At 41.8% G+C, this 26,961-nt stretch overlaps 1 protein-coding gene and 3 long non-coding RNA genes across 8 annotated transcripts in view; 3 read left to right on the top strand and 1 right to left on the bottom strand.

Moving 5' to 3' along the window:
• The window catches only part of LOC308458357, a 489,707-nt gene extending 485,694 nt beyond the window's left edge, over positions 1–4,013 (bottom strand). Inside the window, exons 1-3 of one of the 3 annotated variants that reach the window (XR_013977269.1) lie at positions 3,569–4,013; positions 2,253–2,321; positions 1,779–1,891 (exon numbers count right to left, since the gene is read on the bottom strand). This is a non-coding gene — a long non-coding RNA (uncharacterized lncRNA). The other 2 variants (XR_013977270.1, XR_013977271.1) reach the window with 2 other exon arrangements.
• On the top strand, positions 761–23,319 carry ARRDC3 (arrestin domain containing 3). Of its 3 annotated transcripts, XM_080972959.1 has the most exons (10): positions 761–863; positions 6,667–6,771; positions 12,572–12,653; positions 14,841–14,988; positions 17,471–17,573; positions 17,935–18,191; positions 18,296–18,458; positions 19,122–19,276; positions 20,704–21,810; positions 21,841–23,319. In XM_080972959.1, exons 1-9 carry the CDS (start codon positions 776–778, stop codon positions 20,758–20,760), a joined length of 1,158 nt encoding a protein of 385 aa, XP_080829085.1. In that variant the 5' UTR covers positions 761–775; the 3' UTR covers positions 20,761–21,810; positions 21,841–23,319. The 3 variants fall into 3 exon arrangements, with proteins under 3 accessions (XP_080829085.1, XP_080829086.1, XP_080829084.1); XM_080972960.1 differs by lacking the exons at positions 761–863; positions 6,667–6,771 and adding an exon at positions 7,026–7,582 and having other exon boundaries at positions 19,087–19,276; XM_080972958.1 differs by lacking the exons at positions 761–863; positions 6,667–6,771 and adding an exon at positions 7,027–7,582.
• Positions 939–3,507, top strand: LOC308458532. Its single transcript, XR_013977526.1, has 2 exons — positions 939–1,132; positions 3,351–3,507. It is a non-coding gene; the product is annotated as an uncharacterized lncRNA (long non-coding RNA).
• A 2,322-nt stretch (positions 23,320–25,641) lies between the features above and the next one.
• Positions 25,642–26,961, top strand: part of LOC308458418 — a 24,009-nt gene continuing 22,689 nt past the window's right edge. The window contains exon 1 of the long non-coding RNA XR_013977384.1: positions 25,642–26,030. This is a non-coding gene — a long non-coding RNA (uncharacterized lncRNA). The remainder of the gene's footprint in view (positions 26,031–26,961) is intronic.

Here is a 26,961-nt window from a genome sequence, read left to right as displayed (position 1 = left end):
TATGTTATGTAAGATGTAGTAAGCGAGACTAATCTCAGTCTGCAATCCTTGGACTTGGAGGGAGGGAGAATCTATGACTCACTCATATCTTATGAGAAGCAATGTTGGAGGTACTTCTGTGTTGCTGTACACTGTGTTACTTTGGTCACATCTATAAAGAGGAACTTAGGGTTCCCAAACAACATAGGCTGCGTATATACAAAATTATTTGTAGCACAAAGGTGTGGTTTTTCTCCATCTGGAACCTTCATGCTTATCCTCAACATGCTGTTTTCAATCTAGATCGACTCTAGCTCCTGCTGTCCACTAGGGTGTGTGTAGTTACTTTGAAAACACTTCCCTTGAACAGGTTATCCACGCCTTTCCCTCTGTATGTCCCAGGTCAACAAAGAAGGTGACTGTGATCTTGATATACACCCACCAACGAAATAATTGAACTGGTGTGGAATGGATTCACTCCCTATTGCTGGAACCACCTACCTACATATGTTTACAAATGGACACACTGTGCAGTAATGCAGAATCAATTTTCTGAGATCATACAGAATCATGTTTTGGGCCCAAGTTGTGCAGGGCTTTGCAAATCAGCACAAGATTGGAAAGGCTTCTCCCTGAGCTGTCCATGATGTCAGTGGGTAAGGCATTGTGAGCTCCCTGAGTGACCGGCTATGAGACCAGGCTGGTTTCCTTCCTGAGCTAGCTGTGGTATCCAGGCAGAAAGGGGCTAGTCAGTGGGACAGTCTTTATGACTTCCATGTCTCTAAGGCCAGGCAGGATGACACCTGATGTCAGTGGGCAAAGCTTTGTGACTTCACCTCTCCAGGCTGCATCCCCACCCCACTCTGCTTGCCTGAACTGCCCAGGTAGAGACACTGGGCCCTGAGTAAGTATCTATAGGACCTGTCTGCAGATATGATCTCCAGGTAGTATGTGTGTGTGCGCGAGCAGGGGAGAAAGGGACAGAGAGATGATAGGTGGGGGGTGAGTAGGAGGAGGCAGGGGGCAGGGGGCAGTGGCTGGGGCGGCGCATGCTTCTGCCTCCTGCTACCCTGGTCCTTAAGCTGAATACAACTGTATTCAGCCATAAAATGGAGTTCTCCTTCTCCTTTGCAAATGAAGGGTCCATAGGAAGGTATGTAGATGAAGGGGCAAAGCATGCAACTGGGGCCAGGAAAATCCCCCAGGCCAATATGTTCAGGGAGGGCCGTGTGAAAGGGATTTGAGACCCTGTCAATCGGTTTAGACAATGGTGAGGTCTCTATAGAGCACTGTTCTGTCTGAAGGGAAGGCAGCTTGAAAGGTGGCAGGTGAGGCTTAACCATAGGGAGGAGGTGTACGTAGGAAGGGTGAAAGTACCCAGGAGTGAGGGGAGGGGAAATTTAAGGCTGGGGTGGCAGATGCAATTGAGTGGGGACTAAACTGAAGCCGCTGAAGGCAGGGGTCCCATAGACAGAAAAGCTTATGCCCAGGTTGCAGTGGCAGTAGGGTGAGGTAGGAAAAAAAGTGCCGGAACTGCCCCCCTGAGAACTTTGGACTTTCCACAAAGATGTGTGTGTGTGTGTGTGTGTGTGTGTGTGTCACTTCAGTTTGGTGTCACTTCAGTTTCTTCAAGTAAAGGTTGGGAGGCTGAGGCCACAGAGTTCAACAGCACGGTTTCCAGTTTTTCTGGTGTGAGTTCGGCTCCCAGAGAAGCTATACTCCTGGGAAACTCCCTTTGCCTCTCTCATGAGTGCCTAAGAGTTAAAGCAGAAAGGAATAGAAGCTTTAAAAATGCTTACGTGTCCTGGTGCTTGCTCAAAATGGTGCACAGAGTCTTTCTCTGCTCCACACCCGTTTTGAGTTGAGGCAGCAAGCTCAGCCCTGTGCTGCTCCTCTGAGAGCTGAGTTTCGGCTGGGGAAAAAAGGCCTGGAAGTTCATAACATGTACTGAAATCCAATGAAGCTGCTGAAAGATTCAGGACAGATTTTTTAAAAGTACTTATTCATGCAGTACATAGTCAAATGCATAGGAAGCAGTGATGCCACCAACCTGGATGGTTTTAAAAGAGGATTAGACAGATTAGAAGTAGTATGCTTCTGAACAAGAGACACTGGACACTGCAGTAAGGTAGAGTGCTCTTGTGCTCAGGTCCTGCTTAAAAGTTCCCAAAGGCATCTGACTGGCCACTGTGAAAACAGGATATTGGACTAGATGAGCCGTTGGCAGCCTCTTTTTATGTTCTTAGCATTCAAAGAACAGTTAAAAACATTACCTCAGTTAGTGATTTCAGGGTTGTCAGCCATCAAATGCCTGGGTAAATAGAAATGTTTTTAAATCCCCCCTGAAAGACAATTTATAAGAAGCACATAAATACACTATTACAACTTAAGAGGGCAGGTGTGCAACACATGCTGCTTTTTCATTCCCCTTCTACACAAAAAAGTTCAAATGAACAATTTATTGGGTAATGTGTATTTTCTATGAAGTCACGTTCGTACGACCAGGGTGACCCACACAGCTCCCAGAACTTGTTAATGATCAATTTTAAGTAATATTTAACCTATAATATGGTCAGAAAGATTGAAAAAGATGTTTTGATGACTAAATATAGAAATTTTAAGTTTACTGTTGCCATGTTCAAAACAAATTGGGGCAGGAGAGACTCGAAGAAAGTGGTTTACCCAAGGCAACCTCAGAGCAAGTTTGTAGCATAGGTGAAATTTGAGTTAGGCACTTCCTGGCTCACAGCTTGATCTCTTAACCACTCCTCTCTAACCTAGTTACAGCAGGGGCAGAACCCACACCTTCTGAAGTTTCCATTTCTACTTAACTTTTAAAGGCTTAGCAACTCTGTCACGTATTTAATTGAATCATAGCAAACATACTGGCACCACCAGCTAAGACCAGCTGACATCATTCACTATCTGTTGATTTTGCTGTAAAGAGCAAAAAGAAATGGGCAGAGAAATGAATCAGGATTGTTAAGCAAGACCTCACCACTTGAGGAAGATGAACTGGGGCAATGATCTGAAGCCCAAGAGCAGAGATGTGATGTTTTCACATGCACCTTGGATTACATTTGTAGCTAACACAAATAACAAAAAAAAAATAATGTTTTGTACAGATGTGCAGTACTATTTAAAATACAGTTTTGTAGCCTGAATCATATCCAGGTAGTGGCCATTTCATTCCAACAGGGCTTTAGGAACTGACTGTTTTTAAGGAAAGGGCTGGTGTTGTGATGTTTTTCTTGTTACTATCTTGGTTTTTAATTGATCATTTTATATCATTTTAATTCTGTTAGTGTCTAATTACTTTTTAGTGATTCTCTTTTCTGTTTTATCTGTGTTTTTGTATTCTTATCTGTTAGCCACCTTGAGTTGCGGGCTGGAAAAAGGCAGAATATACATTAATATAAGGACTATGATGATAATATCGGCAGCCTGTGATGTAACAAGAAATATCAAATGAATATTCCCTTTAATGCTCTCACATCACCAACATATAAACAAGGCTTGTTTCTGTTAGCTATTTGTGATTTTTTATAAAAATGTATGCCTTACACAAATAGTTGAAAATAAATCTTACTTGTCGGGCTGGCAACATTTGAACAAGTAGTATTATGTACAAACTGCTCCAGACAGCTTTTGAATGAAGTCCCCACACCCTCTCACCTTCATAGTCAAGGTGGAACTGAATAACCAAGCAACTCCCAACTGTCAACTGCCTGTTTCCAACTGCCACCTTATTTCCACAATATCATTTATTCAATGTGAAATACATTTCCATTGAAATTGCATTACAGATACTAACAGTTTCTAGGGTTGCAAAGCGACCAGAAAATGGGGTTGCTTCTGTTGTTATTCCTCCCCCACCTCCAATTTTGTTTTGCTTTTTTCATTTTATTTTCACTTCACAGTGAAGTTACTGCTTTTGTCCTCCCTGTCTCTGCCTCTGAATTAGTTTTAGGCTCCACACCCATACTCTGTCTAGCTATCAGAATTGTTTATTTCAAGACTAAGGCTGCAACCATATGCACACTTACCTGAGTGTTAATTCCCATTTAATTAAATGGGGCTTGCTTCTAAGTAGGTAACACAGGACTGTAGTTCGTTTCCTTTCCAGAGAAGCCATAGCAGATCAAAGTCATCCAGTTAGTGTTCCCTGGCTGCATAATACTCTTTCCCAGCATTATTATTCAGCAATGGAATTTACAACAACAACCACAACTATTATTTTATTATTTATACCCTACCGATCTGGCTAGGTTTTCCCAGCCACTGTGGGCAGCTTACAGCATATCTAAAAACATATTTTTTTAAATCAAGCATTAAAAACCTCCCAATACAGGGCTGCCTTCATTTCTCTTCTAAAAGTTGTTTAGTTCCTTATCTCCTTGACATCTGAAGGGAGGGCATTCCACAGGGAGGGCGCCACTACTGAGAAGGCCCTCTGCCTGTTTCCAATAGGATCCTGAAAGCAAAGGGCTCTGGGTATAGACATAGTAATTCAATACAATATTAAAATCCATCTGTATTATTTGGAAACATGAAAAAGAAAAAGGAGGCTACACAGCTGAAAACCTATTAAAGTAGAGAAAAGGTCTGAAGCACTGAGAAGTATTATATGGTGAAATAGTATTAAATATAAAGGTAAAGGTACCCCTGCCCGTACGGGCCAGTCGTGACCGACTCTGGGGTTGTGCGCCCATCTCGCTTAAGAGGCCGGGGGCCAGCGCTGTCCGGAGACACTTCTGGGTCACGTGGCCAGCGTGACAAAGCTGCTCTGGCGAGCCAGCACCAGCGCAGCGCACGGAAACGCCGTTACCTTCCCGCTATAAAGCGGTACCTATTTACAGTGGTGCCTCGCAAGACGAAATTAATTCGTTCTGCGAGTTTTTTCGTCTTGCGAAGCACGGTTTCCATTTTTTCAAAAAAATCTTCAAAAACTTCAAAAAAGGCTACCACACCGTGTGCTATGAGTTGCTCCTCGAAGTCAAGTTGCAACTGCACCTCTTCAAGCAATGCACCCTGTATTACTGTAACGGTTTTAAGAAAAAGGAAACAAACTTGCAAGACGTTTCCGTCTTGCGAAGCAAGCCCATAGGGAAATTCGTCTCGCGAAGCAACTCAAAAAACGAAAAACTCTTTCGTCTTGCGAGTTTTTCGTCTTGCGAGACACCACTGTATCTACTTGCACCTAAGAGTGCTTTCGAACTGCTAGGTGGGCAGGAGCTGTGACCGAACGACGGGAGCTCACCCCACCGCGGGGATTCGAACCGCCGACCATGCGGCAAGTCCTAGGCGCTGAGGTTTTACCCACAGCGCCACCCGCGTCCCTGTATTAAATATATGCATGCACAAAATCAAAACAAACTTTCTAGGACATCCATTTAAAAAAAAACACCATATGTATACTTTTCTGGGCACATAACATAAAATTTGACACATGCTACAGGCACACAAGGTCTACCCATTCCAATGAAATGTGTCTATAGCTTGCACTTCATTCACCACAAGGTGGCACAGAAACACAAACAGAATCACTTCAGAGTACTGGAATTCCACCAGGTGTCAACCGAGCGAAAACAAGAATGACTTTTTGACCAAATACCGGTACTTCTATGTAACTGAAGTCCTAAACTTTTGCAGTCTATTCATAAGCATGTGTACTCAGCAATGAGCACTACCAAGAGTTCAGTGAAACTTACTTCCTGGCATGTATGCTTAGAACTGCAGCTCTAAAGTACTTGGTTACTTGTGAGTAACTTCCTCATGAAATGCTGAGTTCAGCTCAAAGCCATGCTGCAATCTGAGCTGCAATTCTGAGACAAGAAGTTTCAGCAGAAATGCATATGCTCAAAATAAAATATGTGAACTATATTTATAAACTCAGGAAATGATGAGTTCATCTGGCCCTTAGAAGTGCAACGAGAAGCAAATAATTTGTGAACAAAATGCTAGAACTTTTGAATAGCTAATATACATTCTGTGATTACACCAAAAACCATGTACTTGTACCTTTTGACTAAAAGCTTTGCTTGCAAAATACCTGAAGAGGCCAGTGACAAGTAGGATTGTGAGTGAAAGCAGTGCTCTCTTATCCCATTAATGGTTTGAAGGCTGTGATCCTGTACACACTTGCCAGGAATTAAATCTCATTTAACTCAAAGAGGGCTTGTTTCTGAGCAGATGCATATAATAGAAACCAACCAAAGTGAATCCACTCTTGTTTTTCATGCAGCATATCTTTGTCAAACAAATTAATAAAATTGTATCAAATCAATTGACCTGTAGCCAATACAGCATTTTTTTAAAAGATGGCACAAGGCAGATAAATTCTAACAACAGCAATGCAAATCACAGGCGATTGGGCTTTAATAGCATAGGTCTCAATAAGAAAACCACCTCGGGGGCTTTTAAGAAAGCTGTCTTCATATAGGAAACCTGCTAATATTTGCAAGTAAATTTTAGATGTCCAGGCCCTTAGCATAGATTTCCAAGCGTATCTTCTTTTTCAAAAAATCTAGAACTAAATGCAAAGCAAAGCAGACCAACCTCCCCAACTGCGGAGATTTCTGCCTCCCTCTGAAAAGATGCTAATTCCGTCCCTGCTCCCATTTAGTGTTATTCCTGGTATGCCGTGGTATTTTTTTTAAACAATAATTTCGCTTCTTTGTAATGCAGGTTGCCCTGCAGAGCCATTGCAAGACAGTTGCCCCCATCACTACCTAGCATCACTACCTATGAGGTTTCTAAGCTGGGCTCGGCTGTTTGGAGGAGCTCTAACCGGTAAGCCCCCTTCTCCTCTGACCATTTCTTGCTTCCACAGCCTAGGAAAGCAATGCATTTCTCTTCTTACGGCCGTAAACTGCTGCTCTCGCTGCAAAGGCAGCTTTCATTGCACTCGAAAGGGAAGGCGGCTGCCTTGCACGCAGCCGAGCGCGCCGCTCTGCCTCTGTTACACCTACTGTATAAGGGGAGAAGCGCCGCGCCTGCGCGCTGGGGTTGTTTTTCACAAAGCTCCTTAAAGCGAGCAGGCAACGACCAGTCGCCTGTCTTTGTAAGGAGACCACAGAGCCGGAGAGCAGCTGTGCGCGGCGTCTCGCCTTGCCTACTTTTTAAGCAACCCCGATGAAGTGCTCGTAGGGAACACGCTGATCCTGCCCGCAGCCTTTTTCGCAGGGCAGAGGAGCTGATCAGTGTGTCAGGCGGAGATCGCATTTTTATATGAGATCTTGACTTTTTTCTCTCTTCCCCCTCCTTTTTTCTTACAGTATATTTTTATAGACTTTTGTTATATTGAAAAACAAAAAACTCAACATGGTGCTGGGGAAGGTGAAGAGTTTGACAATAAGCTTTGACTGTCTTAATGACAGCAACGTCCCCGTCTATTCTAGCGGGGATACAGTCTCAGGAAGGGTGAATTTAGAAGTGACTGGGGAAATTAGAGTCAAATCGCTTAAAATCCATGCAAGAGGACATGCAAAAGTACGCTGGACTGAATCTAGAAATGCTGGATCCAACACTGCCTACACACAGAATTACACTGAAGAAGTAGAATATTTTAACCATAAAGATATCTTAATTGGACACGAAAGAGGTAAGTCTGAATTTTTAACTGATTACTCTAAAATGACGGGTTGTTTGGGGGGGGGTTTCTATCGGAAGGCAAATTTCTTTTGATCACTGCAGTCTGATCCTAGCACGCTTACTCAGAAGTAAACCCCACTGAATGCAATGGAACTTGCTCTCCTGTAAGTGTTTAGGAGCACCGCGTCAGATGCATAGCTATTTAAAGCCATAGAATGTGTAAGGAAGCAAATAGGGTGACCCCCCCCCCCAAGATCTCGGTGCATCTATAAAGTGGCTCCAGATAAGACTTTTCTCCAACTCTAGCCTGCTCTTTAAGAGACCCTATCCACTTCATAATTAAAAAGAAATTGAATGTGGGGTGGGGGATTTTGCATCAACCTACCGAAACCTAAATGATCCCCAACAAATTGTTTTACTAATGCCACCAGTTCGGGGTTTCGAGCTGGCAAGTGATGTCGCCTTCAGGATGGAGAATTGTTAGCAAGAGAAAGGGTTCCCTGCGGTTTATTTTGACACTTGCTTTCAGCACCCCACGTGTAGGTCCACGTTCCCTTTCCCTTAAGCTCGGAAAAGTTGGGAAATCAGCCTTGTTCTTTTAGAACGCTTCTGCCAACGAGCCATATGTAAAAGCTATGTTGGGGGTGGGTGGAGAACCCTCATGTAGGCGAATCCATTATAGAATTAGGGCATCATTTCGAAGTTGGGGACTTCTGCAGTCCATCCTATGGGCTGTGTCATTGCGAAGAATTCTACAATTTGAGAGCCACATTGATTTGGAAAACGAGGATCAACCTCGTCGAGGGGTTAATTGGTCTTCGCATTGTTAATCTATTGTTCCAAATGGCATCAGTGTGCAAGTATAGGAGACTCTAAGGTTGTTTTTCTGAAGTTTCCACCCTTTGTTAGAAGCGGTTCAATCCTGTTTGGGACCAGTACTGAAGAGAAGGGAGGGGGTGCTCCTTCTCCTCACAGCAGATTGGTTCTACGCGTCAGGTGGTGGCGATGACTTAATTCCTAGCACAAGAAAATGTTAAAACTGGTTATGTAATTTTTCCTTGCGCTTTCTCTTATATGTATATATACACACACACATATATATGCAGTAGATTTGCTGCGGACACGAGAATTTTGTAGAAGGCTCAGATCGAGTGTCGTGCTTTTGTTTTTTAATGCACTAGGAAGTTGCACAGTATATATTGCATTGCACGCAAAGGATGGGCGGGTGAAACGTATTAATCAGGGAAGTGGAAGAATTTTATGCAGTCTTAAAACTGCATACCCTTTAATTCAGCTGGTGTGCAAAAGTGCATAGCTTACCCCCGGCACTGTGAATCTTAAAATGCTGCTGCTCCGTAACAGATATGCAAAAGGGGCAAAAGCATCCAAGCCACGCATGCACAAATAACCAATGCAGCTTTTTAAGATGGGCTGCAAGTGAAATAAGAGACGCTTTTCAGTGCCTTTTTCCAGAAAGCAGAACTGAGCTTGCACCTGTTAATGCCGTAGCTGCGTCCTAGGACCCCAACCACCCGTGAGTGTGTGTGCTTGTGTGTCTTTATAATGGCAGAAACCTAAGCTTTCGAGTATCTGAACCTAGGGGGAGGACCTTGGCTGAGCACGTTCATCCTTCTCCCCCGTGCCGCCAAAGGCAGCGAGTGGCCTGCTTGGCTGGTGAGCCCCGCGCCCTCTGCCCTCTCCCCTCTCGCGCCAGCACCAAGGCAAGCTGGCCGAGGGAGTTTCAATGACTTAGCCGCGGAAGGCAGAAACCCTGCTCAGCCTAGCGTGCTCGCGGAAGGAAGCCCCGCCCAGCACCCGCACCGTCATTGGCCCGCCGGGGTTTGTTAGCCTGTTGCTAAGGTAATGCCTGGTCTTGATTGGGAGGCGGGTGAGCCCGAGAGGGCGGGGGGAGGGAGGAGCGGCGAGAGGAGGCGGGGCTCTCGTTTCCGGATCTCGCCAGTGTCTTGCAAGGCCGGCGGCTGCGCGGACGGGCTTTTGGGTACCTGGTCTTCTCGGTCGCGGGTTGTCCGCTACGGGCTCCCCTTTGTCCCGCCGCAGCTGCTTTGTGTGCGGCCCTGGAGCGCTTGACTTAGGTGGCCGGCACGTGTGGAAGTGCATACACGCGCCCTGCACTGCAAGGGCCAGTTGTTGTAAGGGGCGCCTTCGCTCGCTCGCACCTGCTGCTGTTGCACCTCGCGAGACGGGCCCCGGGCTTCTCCAGTGCATTTTGTGTGTTGTTGAAAGTTGCATACTGAAGCCTTCTCTCCCCCCCCCCCCGCAGTTAAGTTCAGACCCATTAAAACAATGGGGGGGGCCCCGCTCCCGGATTCTCTAGCGGGATCTTTCCTAGTCCCTCGGGTGCATAAAAGGGCGCATCGGATTGCGGGCCGACCTATCTGCAAGGCTCCTTGTTGCCACGTCTTAGCCGCGGATGCTTGGAAATGGGGGGGGGGTCTTGAACATGTGGATTCCATCAGCGTCGGGATGTGGATGTGCGCGCCGTCACGTACAACCAAAGTCCACTCTTGTCCACAAATCAGCATTGGCGAGGTCAAACCCAGTGAACATGGCCGAATATTTCGTGTGTGTATGTGTAACAAGTTATGACACCAACAGCAAGCCTTGCTCAAATGCCATGCCAGTTGGGGTTGGGCCTCTAAATGCAGCCATTGGAAGCCTGCGGGAATTGGCAATCAATCTCTACACCCTACATGCATATATCTGCTGGAGAAATATAATGTTGGCTGGGTGCAGCCTTAAACCGCGCAGAACCGGGATTCCCCCCAAGAAACACAATAACAAAAGATGCCCCTTACAGGGGAGCTAGATCGTTGGTCCACTTAGCTCGGTATCGCAGACACTGGCGGGCAGCAGCCTTCCCCAGCGATTGAACGTGTGCAACCGTGTCTATGCAAAGCACGTGTTCTGCCAGTTCTACCCTGAATGTGCAGGTGCCCGGGTTAGCACTCGTGTCACCCAAAAAAGCTGCGGACCTAAAATGGGAGACGGATTCCTTATTCTAAAGATAATCATTCTCCCCCCCCCCCCCAAATTACAGAACTTCCCCCTACAGGGCAACGCAAGCAGCTTTCCTTTATTTCAGGCAAAGGTATATTTGCAAGGGGGGTGCGCGTGCCTTGGATCCCCACGTCCCGCTTAACTGCAGCCTTTGCGTTTAGCAGACCTAACAGTTCCCTGGATGCAGCTTTGCAGAAGCGAACCCCGTTTTCTCTCCCCCCCCCTCAGCCCCCCCCCCCATCTTTTGCATTTTGCTTTAATTGCGGCGAAGCGGCCGCTGCCTTTTGTCACGTTTCCACCGGTTACCCGGAAAGGGCATTGCTGAGCCACGCCATGCCATGCCAAGTATCAGGGACCGGAAGCCGAAGAAGGGAAAGAAGCGGCTGTTCTTCTCCCCCTCCCTTCCCCCCTCCCCCTTCCATGACGCCTACAGCGAAGCAAGTTCGGTTGAGGGGTGCGGAGCCGCTGAGCAAATAGGCTGGCTCGGGAAGCGCAATGTATACTGTATGCATATGAGCGGCTGGCTGGCTGGGACTCTGCTCGCACCGGTTTAGGCCGGTCCTCTCCTGCTTGAGTCTAGTCTGTGATTGACAGCTCAGCACTTGTTTACCACAGCTCGGCTGCTGCTGCTCTTCTTGCTGAGGCTGAAGGGAAACTGCTGAGCTGGCAGAAAGGGGGGGCGGGAGAAGGAAAAGGGAAAGATTCTAAAAACAAAAACCCCAGTGGAAAAAAATTAACAGATATATATATATATTTAAAAACCACGTACACTGACACGAATCACACGAAAGCTTTTCTTTCAGGAAAAACACACAGTTATAATAACCCACTACATTCTGTAGACGCCAGGGAGTTTTAACTTGCATTTAGATTTAGTACATTTAGTACGCTTTGCCTGTACGTAATGGCATTCTTAGTTCCTTTACGGTTCTCTCTGTATAATAATCTTTTGAGCCTGGAGGGTGTGGGCAGGCAAGCAAGCTGTCCTTTGTCATGCAATGACTTTTGTGCCCCCCCCCCCGGTGAATTTCAAGGGCACCAGTCAGAAGGCATGGCTATCTGATTTGCACCTTTAGATTCGGTGCTTGATCACCCTTTTCATATATTGCCACAAACCTTAACAATATAGCCTTAACCCGAATTTCCCTCTCCACGTCTTGAGAGATATGCAGCCCTTTTTCTAGTTTTGTAGGAATTTCAACCGAGCCTTCCTTGATATTTAAGGTATCCAGGAATTCAAAGGGCAAGGAAGGTCACCTTTAAAGCGAACATTGCCTTCTCCTGCCTCTGTACTTCATCTCCTCAGCTAGATTCAGTCCAAAAGCAGCTTTTGAGTTATTTCCGATTAATGTGTGGTATTGTCGATGTCAATTTCTGACACTTTCAAGGTGTCCTTAAAAGGACGAAGAAAGTTTTATGTTCGAATGGGTTTCAGTAAAAACCCTTCTTCTCAAAATGCCTTACTTGGAAATAATTATATTGACTTTGACCGGACAATAAGCTAAATACAGTACTTGGTATTAAATCAGTATTATTATTTTTAATATTGCTGTTAAGCATTCATCAGTAAGCAATAAATGTAGCAGGCACATTGGTGCATAGTAGATTAAATACAACCTTAACCTGCAAGGAGCTTGCAGCCTGAATTCAGACACAGGGGAAGATAACATAAAAAAAGTTAGCAGGGATGAATATTGCTGAAATAAAAGTAGCTGCTGAATTTAAATACATTCAAAGAATTGTTATTAATATAACAATTTGAAACTAAAATTCATATTGGGAATTAATCACAGACCAGTTACTATAACAGAAAGCTATTCAGGTCAATGGAACAACAAAACTGAGGGTGATGTTTACAGTTTTGCCCCTCCTCACTAATAATGCTTACACTGATTCCTCTCTGTGCAAATCCTGTATAATATATTAAGATATGTGTACAATATTTACAGGTGGAATAGCATATTGGGTTTTTCCCTCCTAGATGATGACAATTCTGAAGAAGGCCTCCACATCATTCATTCAGGACGGCACGAATATGCATTCAGCTTTGAGCTTCCACAGACGTAAGTATATGCGCTACTTGGGTTGTGTCAGAGACTGGCAAAGAGCATACTGGCAGCAAATCAATAGTCCTAAAACTCATAGGTTGAGATGGGGCAGAGGGAAGAAAAAACCCTTTTCAATGGTCATGGAGATTGCACTACAAAATGCTGCAAGGGCATTGTCCTGATCGATTATTAAGAGACTGCTTTAATTCATAATAGGAAAATAATGGGGAAAAACTGGACCAACTATTGCCCTTTGGTCAGTAATCCCCTTTTAAATCCTGTTCCCCACCCAAGATACTCTTATTTGCTCAGCTCATGACCTAGTTGGTTTGCTACAAATGGGATAAACGATTGATCACTGGTCCTTTTAGAGCTGCTGGCATGACTTCCACGTCAAATTAAGGGTGTACAGAACTGTATAGCTTGTTGTTTCAGTTGAACATGTTGAAACATAACAGCCAGGAAGACATAAATCAGAACAAAGCAGGATAAAATATGAGTGTTGAGGAATTGTTCAATGAAGGCAGTGGCTCGGCGTTTGTAAGATAGTGATTATATAAAGAAAGCTAGAATTAGAGGAATAGGAGATATAGGTCAAAGGAAGGCAATGACAAAGGAATTAGTAGCATTAAAGTGTTTTAAAAATAGGAAATTAGGAGGAAGGTCTGAAAATACATTGTAAGATTATGAGTTCAAATACTAGAAGAGAGGAGGAGGGGAGTGATATATATGCACATCAGGGCTTAAACATTATGAGATTATAGACAGATATACATAGAAAGTGACTGGAGGAAACCAGGAAGGATGGAAGGCTGAGAGAAGGAGATTTTCATAAAGGAAATTGGAATAATAACCATGTTTGTAAGCCTTGCAGCAAAATGATGCAGTCACTGCTTTCGTGTTGCATATTGAAAGCTCACGCAGAGCCTTCTTTTGAGTGTCTGCAGTTTTCTAGCCTATGTGGCATTTGCAGGTTCTCAGTATCCTATGGGGTTCCTTTCCAAAGATGCAATGTGACAAAATTTAGTTACTCCAGTCTGAAGGCTACTTTTAAAAAGTACGTTTTTGGAGTATAATTAATGTACAAGGCAATAAATGTGATAATTGATGAAACTTATAAGGGGAAAAGGATCTGTAGGAAATCCTCAGACAGAACTACTTGCGTAGGGCAACCTGTAGAAATGTACCCTGCAAACTTAGATGAGAAAAGGTTAGCTGACCTCACTGTAGGTCGCAGAACTGGCATGAGAATAATGATGAGACACCAAAGCCATCAACTCTAATAGTTGTGATTGTTTTTTAATGAGCCTGTTTCTTAGTAGCATAGATAAGAGTATATTAGCTGAAAATAATGTATAATTTTATAATTTTAATTCTGCTATTCTAGGTGCATTCTTAATACCAAGAAATTTAATGATGTCATTCTGGCTCTAACAGATTTCCTGTATGCCTCCATTAAAGTTTCAGAGTATACAGATGGATGCTGTTTTTCCCCTGGAAGTTCTGAAAAACAGCTTTTCAAATACAAGCATAAAGTGGTTAAATAAAATAATTTCGTATCTTCTCATGCCTGAGAACATACCTGTAACTATTAAGGAACAGCCAAGCACTACAGGAACTGAAGGAGCATCTCCTACATTCATTGACTCTGACCTTGAAAAACATATATGAACTGAAATACTTACTGACTTTAATACAGTAGAGGTTTGGGTCTTTCTGGAAGTCAACTATTTCAAAGCAGTTTGTTGGCCTCATTTAGCTACTGCCTGTATAACCTACTCCCTAGATTTAAAAAGTGATTCCTTGTGAGAATAAAGAAACATCACCTGGTCCCAAATGAGGTTAAGGTGGAACACTTGGATTTAAATTTGTTGTGCTCCAATTCAACTGGAGTAAGTTGTGTTTATCCAAGTACTTCAGCTTAACTGGGTTGTGGGTTGGATTAATGTTTCCTTGTAGCATTCTACAGTGCAATTTCTGTACAAATATGGTTGTATTCTGTATATCTGCTCAGCAATTAATCTTAACTACAGAGATATTTCTCCCAAACTAATTGAACATCAAAATCCTACAAATTATCCTTAATTACATACTATGATGCATTAACAGTACAGTACAACTTATTATTACCCACTGTATACTTAAGCTAGACAACAACAGAAATAAAGACTCATTCAGCTTTGACCTTTGTGTCCTGAACAGACCACTTGCTACCTCATTTGAAGGCAGACATGGCAGTGTGCGCTATTGGGTGAAAGCAGAATTGCACAGGCCTTGGCTTCTACCAGTAAAATTAAAGAAGGAATTTACAGTCTTTGAACATATAGATATCAACACTCCTTCATTACTGGTAAGAATTGACAGAATTACTCATTCTTTGTTTTTGGCATAAAAAACAGCAACACATGGTCCATGAAATATCAAAACGTGTAACAATAATTGTTAAGTACAGTGAAATACTTTAAAGTATAAGACTATAATGACCCAGTAAGTGGTAACATTGTTATAATAATTTAATCAAGTATTTTTAAGCTGCTTGTTTTTAAAGTAATGTATTTTAACTGTTCTAATAAAAATTAACTGCTATATGGAACAGTTGTATTTCTGCAAGAAACTTCAGCTTGAGAATGTTGCAGCTTGATCAAGCAATGTAAAAAAACCAAACCAATTGTACTGCCGTGCATTATTCATTATTCTACTACTGATAATTTACCTATCAAATGGGGAGAAATGATCATACTTCTGTATGTTATCATAAAATCTTATTTTGATAAATGTTTTGACATTTTAATAAGATTATTTCAATCTGACCTGAACTATTTTATTATCTCCTGGATTTTAATTAAATATGTGAAAATGGAACACGTAAAGAAAAGTCCATTGAAACAGGGTTCTTTTTGCTTATGGCTGAAAAGTCATTTTATCTGGGAGGACATAGGACTGTATCTAAAACCCACCAAAATCAACATGAATATTTCTATAGATTTTTGTGGGTTTGGACAAGGAATTGTTTTCATATGGGGTGGGGGAACAAGAATATAATTACCTTTGTGTACCTTCCTGTCAAGAAATGAATGTTGGTGTCCGAAATAAAGGGTGATGTGAGATATCACTTCATGCAATAAATGTTCAGAAGGCAACACTATTAAATGTTCTGAGAATTTCAGACTTAAGGCATGCATACCTGGAAGTAATTCATACTGAAATTGGGAAAGCTTTTGGAATTCGGGTATATGGCTTCAGTCAATTTGGGCTTATTACAATAGGTTTTTAAAAATGGTCATTCTAAACACATATACTTAGAATGTCTATCTGGCTTATATTCTAAGATCATGAACCAAAATTTACTTATTTGAAAGTAAGCTTCATTTCATACAGTAAGTTCATTTATATATATTTGGTAAGCATTACAACCATTTAGCATGCCTGCATGCATGTTTGAGTGGAAGGAAGTCTCAATTAACTGAGTTAAGTGAAGCTTATTTCCAGGTGTGCATAAAATCTGGCTTTAAGTTCATTTAGACTTTGAGCCTTAGCAAATGTGTTGATGGATACTTAAAATACTTGGGGCACCTGTCCATAACATAAATGCATAGAGTGCCTCTGGGCATATTAAGATGTCAAGGGGCTGGGGGAATCTTATCATCACTGCACTTTGCAGTGTACTCAGCCACCCTGTCTTAAAAGTTGTTTCTAAAAATATGTATTTTAAAAGGTGAGGTGGGGGAGAACGAAACAGTGCAAAAGACCTGGTGCTTACCTCTGGGCCTAAACCTGAGGTTTAAGAACAAGAACTTGAGAGCATAATTGCATTGTGGATCTGGCTTTAAGATGCAGTCTGTTGCATTTTTTTCATATTTAGATTGCACTCTGAAGTATATTTACTTGGCAGCAAATCTCACTTAAACCAGTGTCCAAATAAGCATGGTTACGATCATCCTTATTATATTCATCAGGATTAATGTAGAAACCTATGAAGCTGCCGTATACCAAAGCAGTACATTAGTCCAAGTATTGTCTATACTGGGGGTGGGGAACCTCCAGATATTGTTGAACTCCAGCCCCATCAGCCCCAGCCAGCGTGACCCAACAATCAGGGATGATGGGAGTTGTAGTTGAACATCATCTGAAGGGCCACTCACTGGTCTGTGGACTGCAGCTCCCCAACCAAGGTTTCAGACAGACATTTCCCCGCCCCCCAGTCCTACTTGAATATATCTGGCATTAAGACTTTTAATGTATATTACATACTCTACCATTAAACTTAGCTGGCACACTTAGTCTTAAGTGCAAGTATACTGATTTAAGGAGTGAGAAAATGGATAGGTGTTTTTTCTTTTTTGTATTTTCCTGTGAACCCATTTCCAACAATGTTGGAAGCAGATTTAATGGAAGCTCGCCTACTTTACCCACACACTTAGTTTGCTCATGTAATGGGTAAGGGAGACAAGGAATCATTGTTCTGTGACATTTGGACACTTCCAGACATTAGCTTTCTTCTGCAGTTGTAATGATAACAGGCACATTGACATGATAGCCAGACAGGTGTCAATTCTGCCCAAAATTGTGTTGATCATTGCTCGTCCAGATGCACTAGCAAAATCAGCATGTGAGGGAACAGCAACCTTTGTGCAAAAACTGCAACTATATGTTCAAACCCTCATGATAACAGATACCACTTTAATAGGGTATTCTGTTTCATATCTGGGTTTGTAGTTACCTTTGCTGAAAAGCTGCTGTCTGGAAGCAACCCTGCGAATATACAGAGCTGTATTATTTCCACTGAGCTAAAAATGTAAATGTTTAATATCTTCATTCTGTTTTTCTTTCAGTCACCCCAAGCAGGCACAAAAGAAAAGACTCTCTGTTGCTGGTTTTGTACCTCAGGCCCAATATCCTTAAGTGCCAAAATCGAAAGGAAGGGCTATACCCCAGGTATGTAACATGAGTTCTTTTTGAAATGGGTGTATGTGGCTTTCTGAGTGGGCTTCCTGGATTCAGCAAAACAGAATGTCCTACCAACTGATGCATACATTAGTTTTGCATCTTTACTGTCTAGGGGTGTAATTCAGATCATTTGCGACCAGTTTGTTTTTCCATTTATTTGAATGGGATGGAGGTTGTACATGCTCCCATAATCTTGTTGGGGTTGATCCTAGAACTCTTCCCATTGAACTGTTGAATGTTCTTAGCATTGCTAGACTAAGCAAGAATAGTATTACCAGCTGTAATGTTTGAATTTTAAGTTGAGTTGTCTTCCTTTCATCTAATGCATCTGTTCTCTGTTTCATTGAAGGTGAATCAATTCAGATCTTCGCAGAGATTGAGAACTGTTCCTCCCGGATGGTGGTGCCAAAAGCTGCCATTTATCAAACACAGGCATTCTATGCGAAAGGGAAAATGAAGGAAGTAAAGCAGCTTGTTGCCAACTTGCGTGGGGAATCCCTGTCGTCGGGGAAGACAGAAACCTGGAATGGCAAGCAGTTAAAAATTCCACCCGTCTCTCCCTCTATCCTTGATTGCAGTATAATCCGCGTGGAATATTCTCTAATGGTAGGAACTTAATGTAACCTTTAGATATTCAATGCTCTAATACAAATATTCATGGTGGATGTATAGTTTCAGCTTTTCATAAATTTGTGTTGCTTATCTTCTAGGTATACGTGGATATTCCAGGTGCAATGGACTTATTTCTTAATTTACCACTTGTCATTGGTACTATCCCTTTACACCCGTTTGGCAGCCGAACTTCAAGTGTGAGCAGCCAGTGTAGCATGAACATGAATTGGCTTGGTCTGACACTGCCTGAAAGACCAGAAGGTAATTTGACCACATAGATTCTATATTGTTCATTGGTGTATTCTTACATGAGCACTTTATTCTCTTAGTATCTTATTAATACAAACTTTGATAATCCTGTTGCACGCTGGTGGAATTATCTGCTAGGAATCACCATGGTATCATTCTGACAGCAGGAAACTCAGGCCTGTTCTCCCCTGGAAAAAAATTTTTAGGGCTGAGCTACCATAACGTCTGTTGAATTGTGCTAATTTAAAAGAGGCTTACAATCAACAGATATGAAAGATACCAACACTGTTTCTTTTTTTGGCCTTCTTGATCTGTAGTCTCCAAGGCTTCTTGTAGATAAAAGCTTAATTCCTTGAATTATGTTATCACTTCTTGGTATTTCTCACCTAACATTCAAGAGGTGACAATGTCTCGCTAGCTTCCTCCTCTGAGTTTGCACAAAAACAGTTTGAGCATGCATGTAGTTTCCTGTGCATGATGCTAAACCTGCTTTAGCATTCAGTCATAAGTTTACCAAAACTGTCCAATAAAATTAGAGCAAACAGACCAGCTGTTGAGCCTTTCTTATATCTACCTTGTGCAAATCACAATAACTAAAGTTTAATATATTTGTCATGTTATATATCTTGACATGCATAAGAACGTTGTTCGAACTGCGTGTACTTTTGCCTTCAGCACCTCCTAGCTATGCAGAAGTGGTCACAGAAGAGCAGAGACAGTCCAGCCTAGCACCTGTAGCTGCTTGCGATGACTTTGAAAGAGCACTTCAAGGACCATTATTCGCCTATATCCAGGAGTTCCGATTTCTGCCTCCTCCACTCTATTCTGAGGTAAGGTTACAAGTACACAGCGAAATCTGCATTCCATTTTAAAATAAGACTATTTTTGCACATGCTATTCTTCCTAGAATATCCCCCAAGATCATGCAATCTATACTTCATCCTAGGTGGTCTTACTCTGACTAGGCAGTTACTTATGTCTGAAGAGGCGAGGGGACAAGTAGTCGTCCTCCCCAGCCCCAGCTGCTGTGCTTAACCTTCCCAGAGGCTGCTGCTGCTGCTACTTCTCATGGGTAGGAAGAGCGAGCTTGTCTGCTCCGCTCTCTGGCCCACAGGAGCACCAGGGCGGAGGGAAGATGAGCAGCATGAAAGGGCTGGCTCCAGAGAGGGGCTGCTTAAAATGGCACTCAGCCAGCTCAGCCCAGCCCCCTTCCTCCTCTAGGGAGGAGGTGCCACCGCAGTGTGGGGGGGGGGATAGAATGGTGCGGGGGGGGGAATGGCGCAGCCCAAACAAACAGAATCCCCGCACCAATCCACAGACAGTCCGCAGGCCGGATCCTGAAGACAATTGGGCCTGATCCAGCCCGCGAACCTTAGTTTGCCAACCCCTGTTCAAGACTCAGCTGTTGTGATTTTAATTAGTAGGACTCTGTCATAATAATAGAAAAGTAATGGTTGTTTAAGGACTTGACCATTATGTAGCAGCATATGATGATGTGTACAGTTTTTAAAAAAACTAGTTTAGTTTCCAACTCTGCCCAGTTCGTTGTTTGTTACAACTTGCTCATCCAGTATAAATATATGTGAACCAATGTGTTACATACAAAAACAGTTACATGAAATGTACCTACACTTCAGCCGATTCATTCCTCTTTTTAAAATCAATAAAATTATGTTGCTTTAAATGCAAGCTACCAAGTTGATTTTGTAATTAACTGCTTTAAATGTTTTCCTCAACTGAAGGATGACTGTGCACTGGCACTGTGTTCAGTGTGGAAAGTGTGGATAGGATTGCAACATTAGCAGTCATGTCAATTATAGCTGTGTGTGGCTGTAACTGAGCACAGAGTGGTGTGCATCTGTTTTAGTTATGGTGGACTCCCATATAGCATTCTGTGGCTTGAAGTTCTCTGGATTGGCATATTCAATGATTGCCAGTAAGAAGGCTCCTGATAAAATAAGACACTTGAGTTGACAACTTGTTTTCTCATTCCTCTTCTGAACAGCCTTCCAGGCTATTTCATACATTGTAAATGAGAAAGATGCATTAACTGCAAACAACATAGTGCCCTCTAAAAATGGATGCCAAACCAAAATAAATGTAAAATAGCATGGAAATTCTAAATGTTTTCAAATAAAATAATCATTTTTATCATCTTTCATGATTAAGGCTCCTTTGTTCTAGAAAGGCGGTGTTGCTGTTTTTGTTTTAAAAAGCAACAGCAAAGAATAAACTTTTTTTTCTCTCCTTTGCTCAGATTGATCCAAACCCAGATCAGCCCTCAGATGACAGGCCATCCTGCCCCTCTCGCTGAAGGAATGCCTCATAAGAAGAGTTGACTTGGGCCTGAGATGTATTTTCGCCGTGTTGCGGATAAAGGTGTCCTACGGAGACAACACATTAAAAGGAAGTTCTTGCATAAAAGAAAAGGTGAAATACTGAAACAACCTGTGATTATGCTTTTGAAGCCTACAGCAAACATCATAGGACTGCTCATCATGCTTGAAGATCTGAGCTTTTCCTCCCTGTTGTATACTGGCACATACTAAGAGCAGCCTTAATAGCCTACACTCATGTGTCAAAACACTCACCGTGTTGCAAGAGGGACGACATCCTCTTTTGATTTGAAAATTTGCACATGCTCAATGCTTATGTTGTGCGGTTCGGTGTCACTACAGCTTTTTCTCATTTATGTTAGACTGTTGTTACCCCCTTCTTAACTTGTTTGTGGTCCGCACAACAAGGAGCAAAAGAAAGCTTTGAAAACTTTACGATGACAAATGCACTGACTTTTTTTATTTAGAAAAACAAACAATATAGTCTGGACTTTTCCTGCATATGCACATGCTCAGAATTGTCCTAATAAGACTGATACATGTATCACTTCTTCAGCTTGGATCCTGCTGTGGATTTATTATAAACATCAATGCCTTCAAGCCAATCCTTGCTGTATGTTTTGCAGCCTACTGTAGTAGATAAGCAACAGATATGCGGGGGGGAAATAACCGAAGAAAACCAATAGGAGTCTTCGTCAAGATTGTATACCTTCTTGATTCCTTTTAAGAATTTGTTGCCTTTCTACTATTACCGCAAAGAAGAATTTTGTTACAGACTGCCTAAAAATCACTTAATCTCAGGTGAACTCATCACTTGCCAAAACGTTGAAATGCTATTTGTGTTTTATGTTGCACTGTTGAATTTTTTTTCCCTTCCTGTTTTCGTTACTTTTTTGTTTGGTTTGGAAAGGGGGACTTGGAAAAGGGACATACACAAAGGAGCTCATCCTCATTTCTTATTATCTTTCCAAAACATGAGACATGATGAAGAAGGGCTTGGTCAAGTTACGGTGGTGTGTTTTTTTTTGGTTTTTTTTTTTTTTTTTGGTTTTTTTTAGATGAGCCACATAAGTTAGCACCCAACATTTGTCAGCCAAGAGTTACTGGAGAAAAGTTGTGTAGAATTCATATCATGTTTCACATAGGAGTTTCTCGACCAGTGAGATGGGATGGGGAAAATGAATTTATTTTTATACGTAGTTATCCCATGACCACAAACTTGTGTAAAATATTTGTACTGAACTTTTAGTTGGGATGGGAGGGAGTCTTTTCTCAAATGAACAGTGTATTTTAAAGGATAGAAAGGGGATCCTTTTGGAAAAGATTTCCCAAGGACTGCCACTCTCTCCAAGAGTGAAGAATTATACTAGTAAAATTAGTAACTAGAATTGCTTTGACTGCATAATTCAGAGTGATGTTCAGCGCAGATTACAAAGAATAAACTGGTGGATGATGGGTGTGAGAGGCTCTTGACACAAATGCTAGTGTTTCAGCATTAAAGATATACTTTGACACACAACTGTCCTCTTCAGGAACAAACTCACGACTGATTATTATTTTTACCAAAAGCAGCCTTCCTGATGTTGAGATGTACAGTAGTGTGGCTCCTGCATTAAGGCTCCATGCTTTATAACCATTGTTGAAGCTTCATAGCATAACAAACAGGACAGGCTTTTCCATAAGTGGCCTTTCAGAAAACATGGACAACAATTCATGTTTGAACAATAACAGGGTGAAAAAAAAACCCCAGTATAAAATGAGTCACGTTTTAAGTGATTCACTTAAAAGAGTTTGGCCTTCAGCAAGCAAACTTCATATACTGGGTAATAAGGAAACTGAGTGATGGAACTTTTTTAAACAATCGTGCTAAGCAATTTTGTGAATGTCCCTCTTCTACACACAATTTTGAGAATATTTTTGATGGGATAGTGACATAAAAGGGCATTTGGTGGTTTTCTTCTTCCTTTTTCCTTTGCTGTTTCAACCAACTAGGGAACAATTGCTGTTATGCATAGCATTACATTTATCACAGTATGATGGAAATTTCCATATGAAGCAGGATTGACCAATATTGTAGTAATTGGCATTGCATCACATTAATTTTGTGATCAGGTTTAAAGTTGTGAACACTATTAAATAAAAAATGTTTTTACAAAAAAAAAATCCAACACATGTGGCATTACTGTTATTTTGATTTCATAAGATATTGGTCAATTTCTGGACATTGTAAAATATGAGGTTCTGAGCTGTAGTCCAGTCTTCAAAATCTCCCCAATTTTTTTTAAAAAAATTGGGGGGAAATAAAATCCAAAATGTTAGAAAAACAAGTGCAATATTTAATGTTTGCTTTATAGATTATATTCAATGGCTGTTTGTATTATATATATTTTTTTCTTTTTCTTTTCTTTTTCTTTTTGTTTGGTGCTGAATATGTCCTTGTAGACTCTTGTTTCAAGACAACAATATGTGGAAAAGAACTTAATTTTTCCTATTGCTCTTCCTTGTGGATAATAAACCTTTTTTTAAAAAAAACACAACACACCAGCAGCTTTTAATTTAGCGATTTTATATGGAGAAACAAAAAGCAATTGTTTGTCATACTTGCATGTGTTTGATGAAGACCACTGCAGGTGCAGCAATTGCATGCACAATGTTCACCGTAGGGTATTCGAGAACCCTGTGTCCATTCATTCATCCACCCATTCATTCAAGTGAATAGGCATCACACCAGACTGTGATTATGAATGGTAAGTGTGTGCACAACCTCAGTTAAGCCATCGTGGAACAGGAATGAATTGTTGGTGTGGAGAGATGGCCTAGACTGTAGAAGGCATGTACAGGCCATTTCCCATAATGGTCTGATACTATGTTTATGTACACAGACTGGGAGGAGTCTTCCTTGTGCCCTATAACAAACCCTCCGTGTGTGGTAATTGCACCCATGCTGTAGGGGGTGGGGAGGGTGTGCTAAGGCAAATGGAGCAACTTCCTCCCTCACTGAAGATCGTAGCAAAACTATTTATTGAAGTAAAGGATAACTCGGTAGAGTATGAGACTTTTAATCTCAGGTTCATGGGTTTGAGCCCCATGTTGGCCAAAAAGATTCCTGCATTGCAGGGGCTTGGACTAAATGACCCTTGAGGTCCCTTCCAGCTCTGATTCTGTGATTCTAAGTTTATGCAATCATTGCACATGATTTCTTCAAATTTCAGGTTAAAAATTAAAAAGATCTCACAAGAAAATTTGGCGTATGTTTCTAACATGGTTGCAAGGGGACGGCACAAATTCCCATACTTATTTTATAAATGTGACAGTTGCCAAACTAGTGAGCTCTGTGGGGCATATAAAATTAATTTGCAGAGTAATGAGCATCTTTTAAAATACTAGGAGAATGAAATGCTCTAATAACTAGCAGAAAGTTACACTTACAGAACCACCAACCCACCCGATCACTCTCTGCTGCTTCTCCTGTCTCCATTGTTACTCCCTGATGCAGGCCTACCTGGGACAACAAAAGCCAACTTTATATTTTGGAATTCCTAGGTCATAGCTTCCAAGTATCCCTAATTTCCCTAATTTCCAAGGACAGTCCCTCCGGGTTTCTGATTTCATCCTGGGATGTTCCAGTTTTCCTTTTTTCCTCCCCTTCTCTCGAAGAACAATTAGGTGTTGGAGAGATCAGGACACACACATACCATCCTTTTTGGAAACAAGCCTTTGGGGGGGTGTAAGTGCAAAATGGAGTCTTGTTTATACTAAAAAAAGCCTGCAACAAATGAAGGAAATGGTGAAGCTGGCATACAAAACTCTTCCTATAATTTTGAAGGAAAACATAACCACTTTAAATTCTTTAATTGCAATACTTAAGCAGCCAGCCATCTTTTAGGAAGTGTTTGTTCCTTTATCATAAGTGGAGCCTTACAATGCAAGCCTACGTGTCTGCTCAGAAGTCCCACTGTATTCAATAGAGCTTACTCTCAGTAACTGGGTAAAGACTGTCCAGCCTTACAATGCAATCCTAAGCATTTTTACTCAGAACTAAATCCTACCAAGTTCAAAAGGATTTGCTCTCTGGTATCTTCCTGATCATTTTCAACGTTTCCATTATTATTATTATTATTACTACTACTCAAGGCAGCTTGCAAATATATTTTTATTTCATTTCGTTTATCCATTGAAGGTGTGCACGATCCCTTCTCTCACACATTTTTCTTTACAACCACCCTGTGAGGTAGGTTAGGTGGAGAGGTAATTGGCTCAAGGTGACGGATGTACATGTATATGACGTATATGTGTGTGATGAGATCTCACAGTAGAAGCTTCCTGACGTAGAATAGAATGTCCCTATTTTCATTGGTGCAGGAGGCAGTGGAAGACAGGAGTGCCTTGGTGTGCTCTGGTCCATGGGGACACAACTAAACAACAAGAATTTTCATTGGAGAAATATGGGTTTGCAAGGTTGGCTTTTGTTCTTTCTCATCCATCCATACTGGGAAGTGCTCTGAACTGCTCAATCAGATATGCTGTCGGGACAGAATTCCAGTATTTCTGAGGACCCAAGCATTTGGGTTTGAAGTTGCTTGTATCCATTGACCTTAAAACTGTTGCAGGGGCTTTCCAGATCATCATCTGACTTGGGGAGACAAATTCTGAGTTCCTGCTGAAAGACAACACCAGGATTCCTGCCTGTATAGAAAACCCTGTGGTATCTTTCCAGCAAAGGGAGCTGGCTTCAAGGTCCATGTTCTAGTCGCTTCGTAAGTGAGAACTTGCACCACAGCACGGATGTCTGCTGTTAGGGATCCAACACATTCCCAAAGCAACGTAGCTCAGCAACTTATCTGCTTCCCTTCAACCTTGTGACCTAAAAGAAACGAGTGACGCTTTTTTATGACTACATGGAAACCAGATCTTGAGTTGATGGCGAACAGGTCACTGACGCTGCGTTATTCTTGCATGCTTATTTAGAGATAAGTACGTTGAGCTCAGTCGGGCTTCTTGCAAGCGTGCTTAGGATTGCATAAGATCAGTGAGCTGAGACAGTAAACTGTAAATCTGGTTAAAGCAATCACTAGGAAACGGAAAATGTGAAGCATCTTATACATCTCTCCAGCCACATTTAGAACACCGTGTACAGTTCAGATCTCTCCCATCTGAAAAGGGGTATCATGGAGCTTGGAATACTAACGAAAAAGCCAGCTGTAAAATGGAAGAGAGCATATTGGAAAAACCAAAAGCCTCCACCCAGGTATTTAGAGACTTGATGAGAGTTCTAATTTGTTATTTTACTTTATTTATTTTTCCCTTTATCACCGAATCTGATAATTTTAAGAAGGAAAGTGTTCGAAACATTATTTTAACTTTTTGAAAGTCTCAAAATGTTGTTAATTCTTCTTACTAATAATAATAATAATAATAATAATAATAAACTGTGAGATTATTATTTTGTAAACAGCTTTGAGGATCCCCCCCCTTTTTTTGTGATCAAGCAATGTGTTATAAGAAAAATACTTGCTCCCTTTCACACGATGTATGAATTTCGTTAAATAAACAAATAAGCCGGGCCTTTTTAGTTTAGAACAACAACGAAGAGGAGGATCGAGGTTATCCAAAGGTGGTGGCAGCGTACCCCACTCTGAAATGCCCTTTTGGGGATTTTCCATTTCCTGCTCTATTGTGTTATCCAGTATGCAGCAGGTTTTCTAAGCTTCAGTTTTCAGTTAAATGAAATCCTTACAGTGGTTCCAGTAGCCAAGTTATGAAGTGTGTGTTCTTTCTCTACCAAGCTTAGAATTGGCTGGGCAGCTGTGCCTTTTCACAACTGTTTGACAAGCAGAAATTCTGCAGGTGAGGTTACATTGCAGATGTAATTCTGAGAAAAACTATCCCTGGTGAAAGGAAATCCACATGTCATTCCTGGGAGCCATCAGATAATAGAACCTGGGTTGCAGTATTTGCATATCCTCCAAGTTTTTGGCAACCAATGTGGGCTGCTTGAAAAATTCTCACTATTTTTCAGATAGTAGCAACTCATGACAGAACAGCAGCAAACTAATTCCTTGGAAAAATACTGCTCAGTTTTCCTTTTTGTAAAGAATACATAGCCTGGGGAAATCTGAGAATAGTATCAAAGATCCTTTACATAGACTATATATCACCTTCACTCCACCCTTAAATTC

Source organism: Podarcis pityusensis, assembly GCF_964106645.2.
Source record: "Podarcis pityusensis genome assembly, chromosome: 11".
Lineage (NCBI taxonomy): Eukaryota > Metazoa > Chordata > Lepidosauria > Squamata > Lacertidae > Podarcis > Podarcis pityusensis.
The sequence above is the reverse complement of the archived record's forward strand: the minus strand, read 5'-3'. Positions and strand labels throughout refer to the sequence as shown.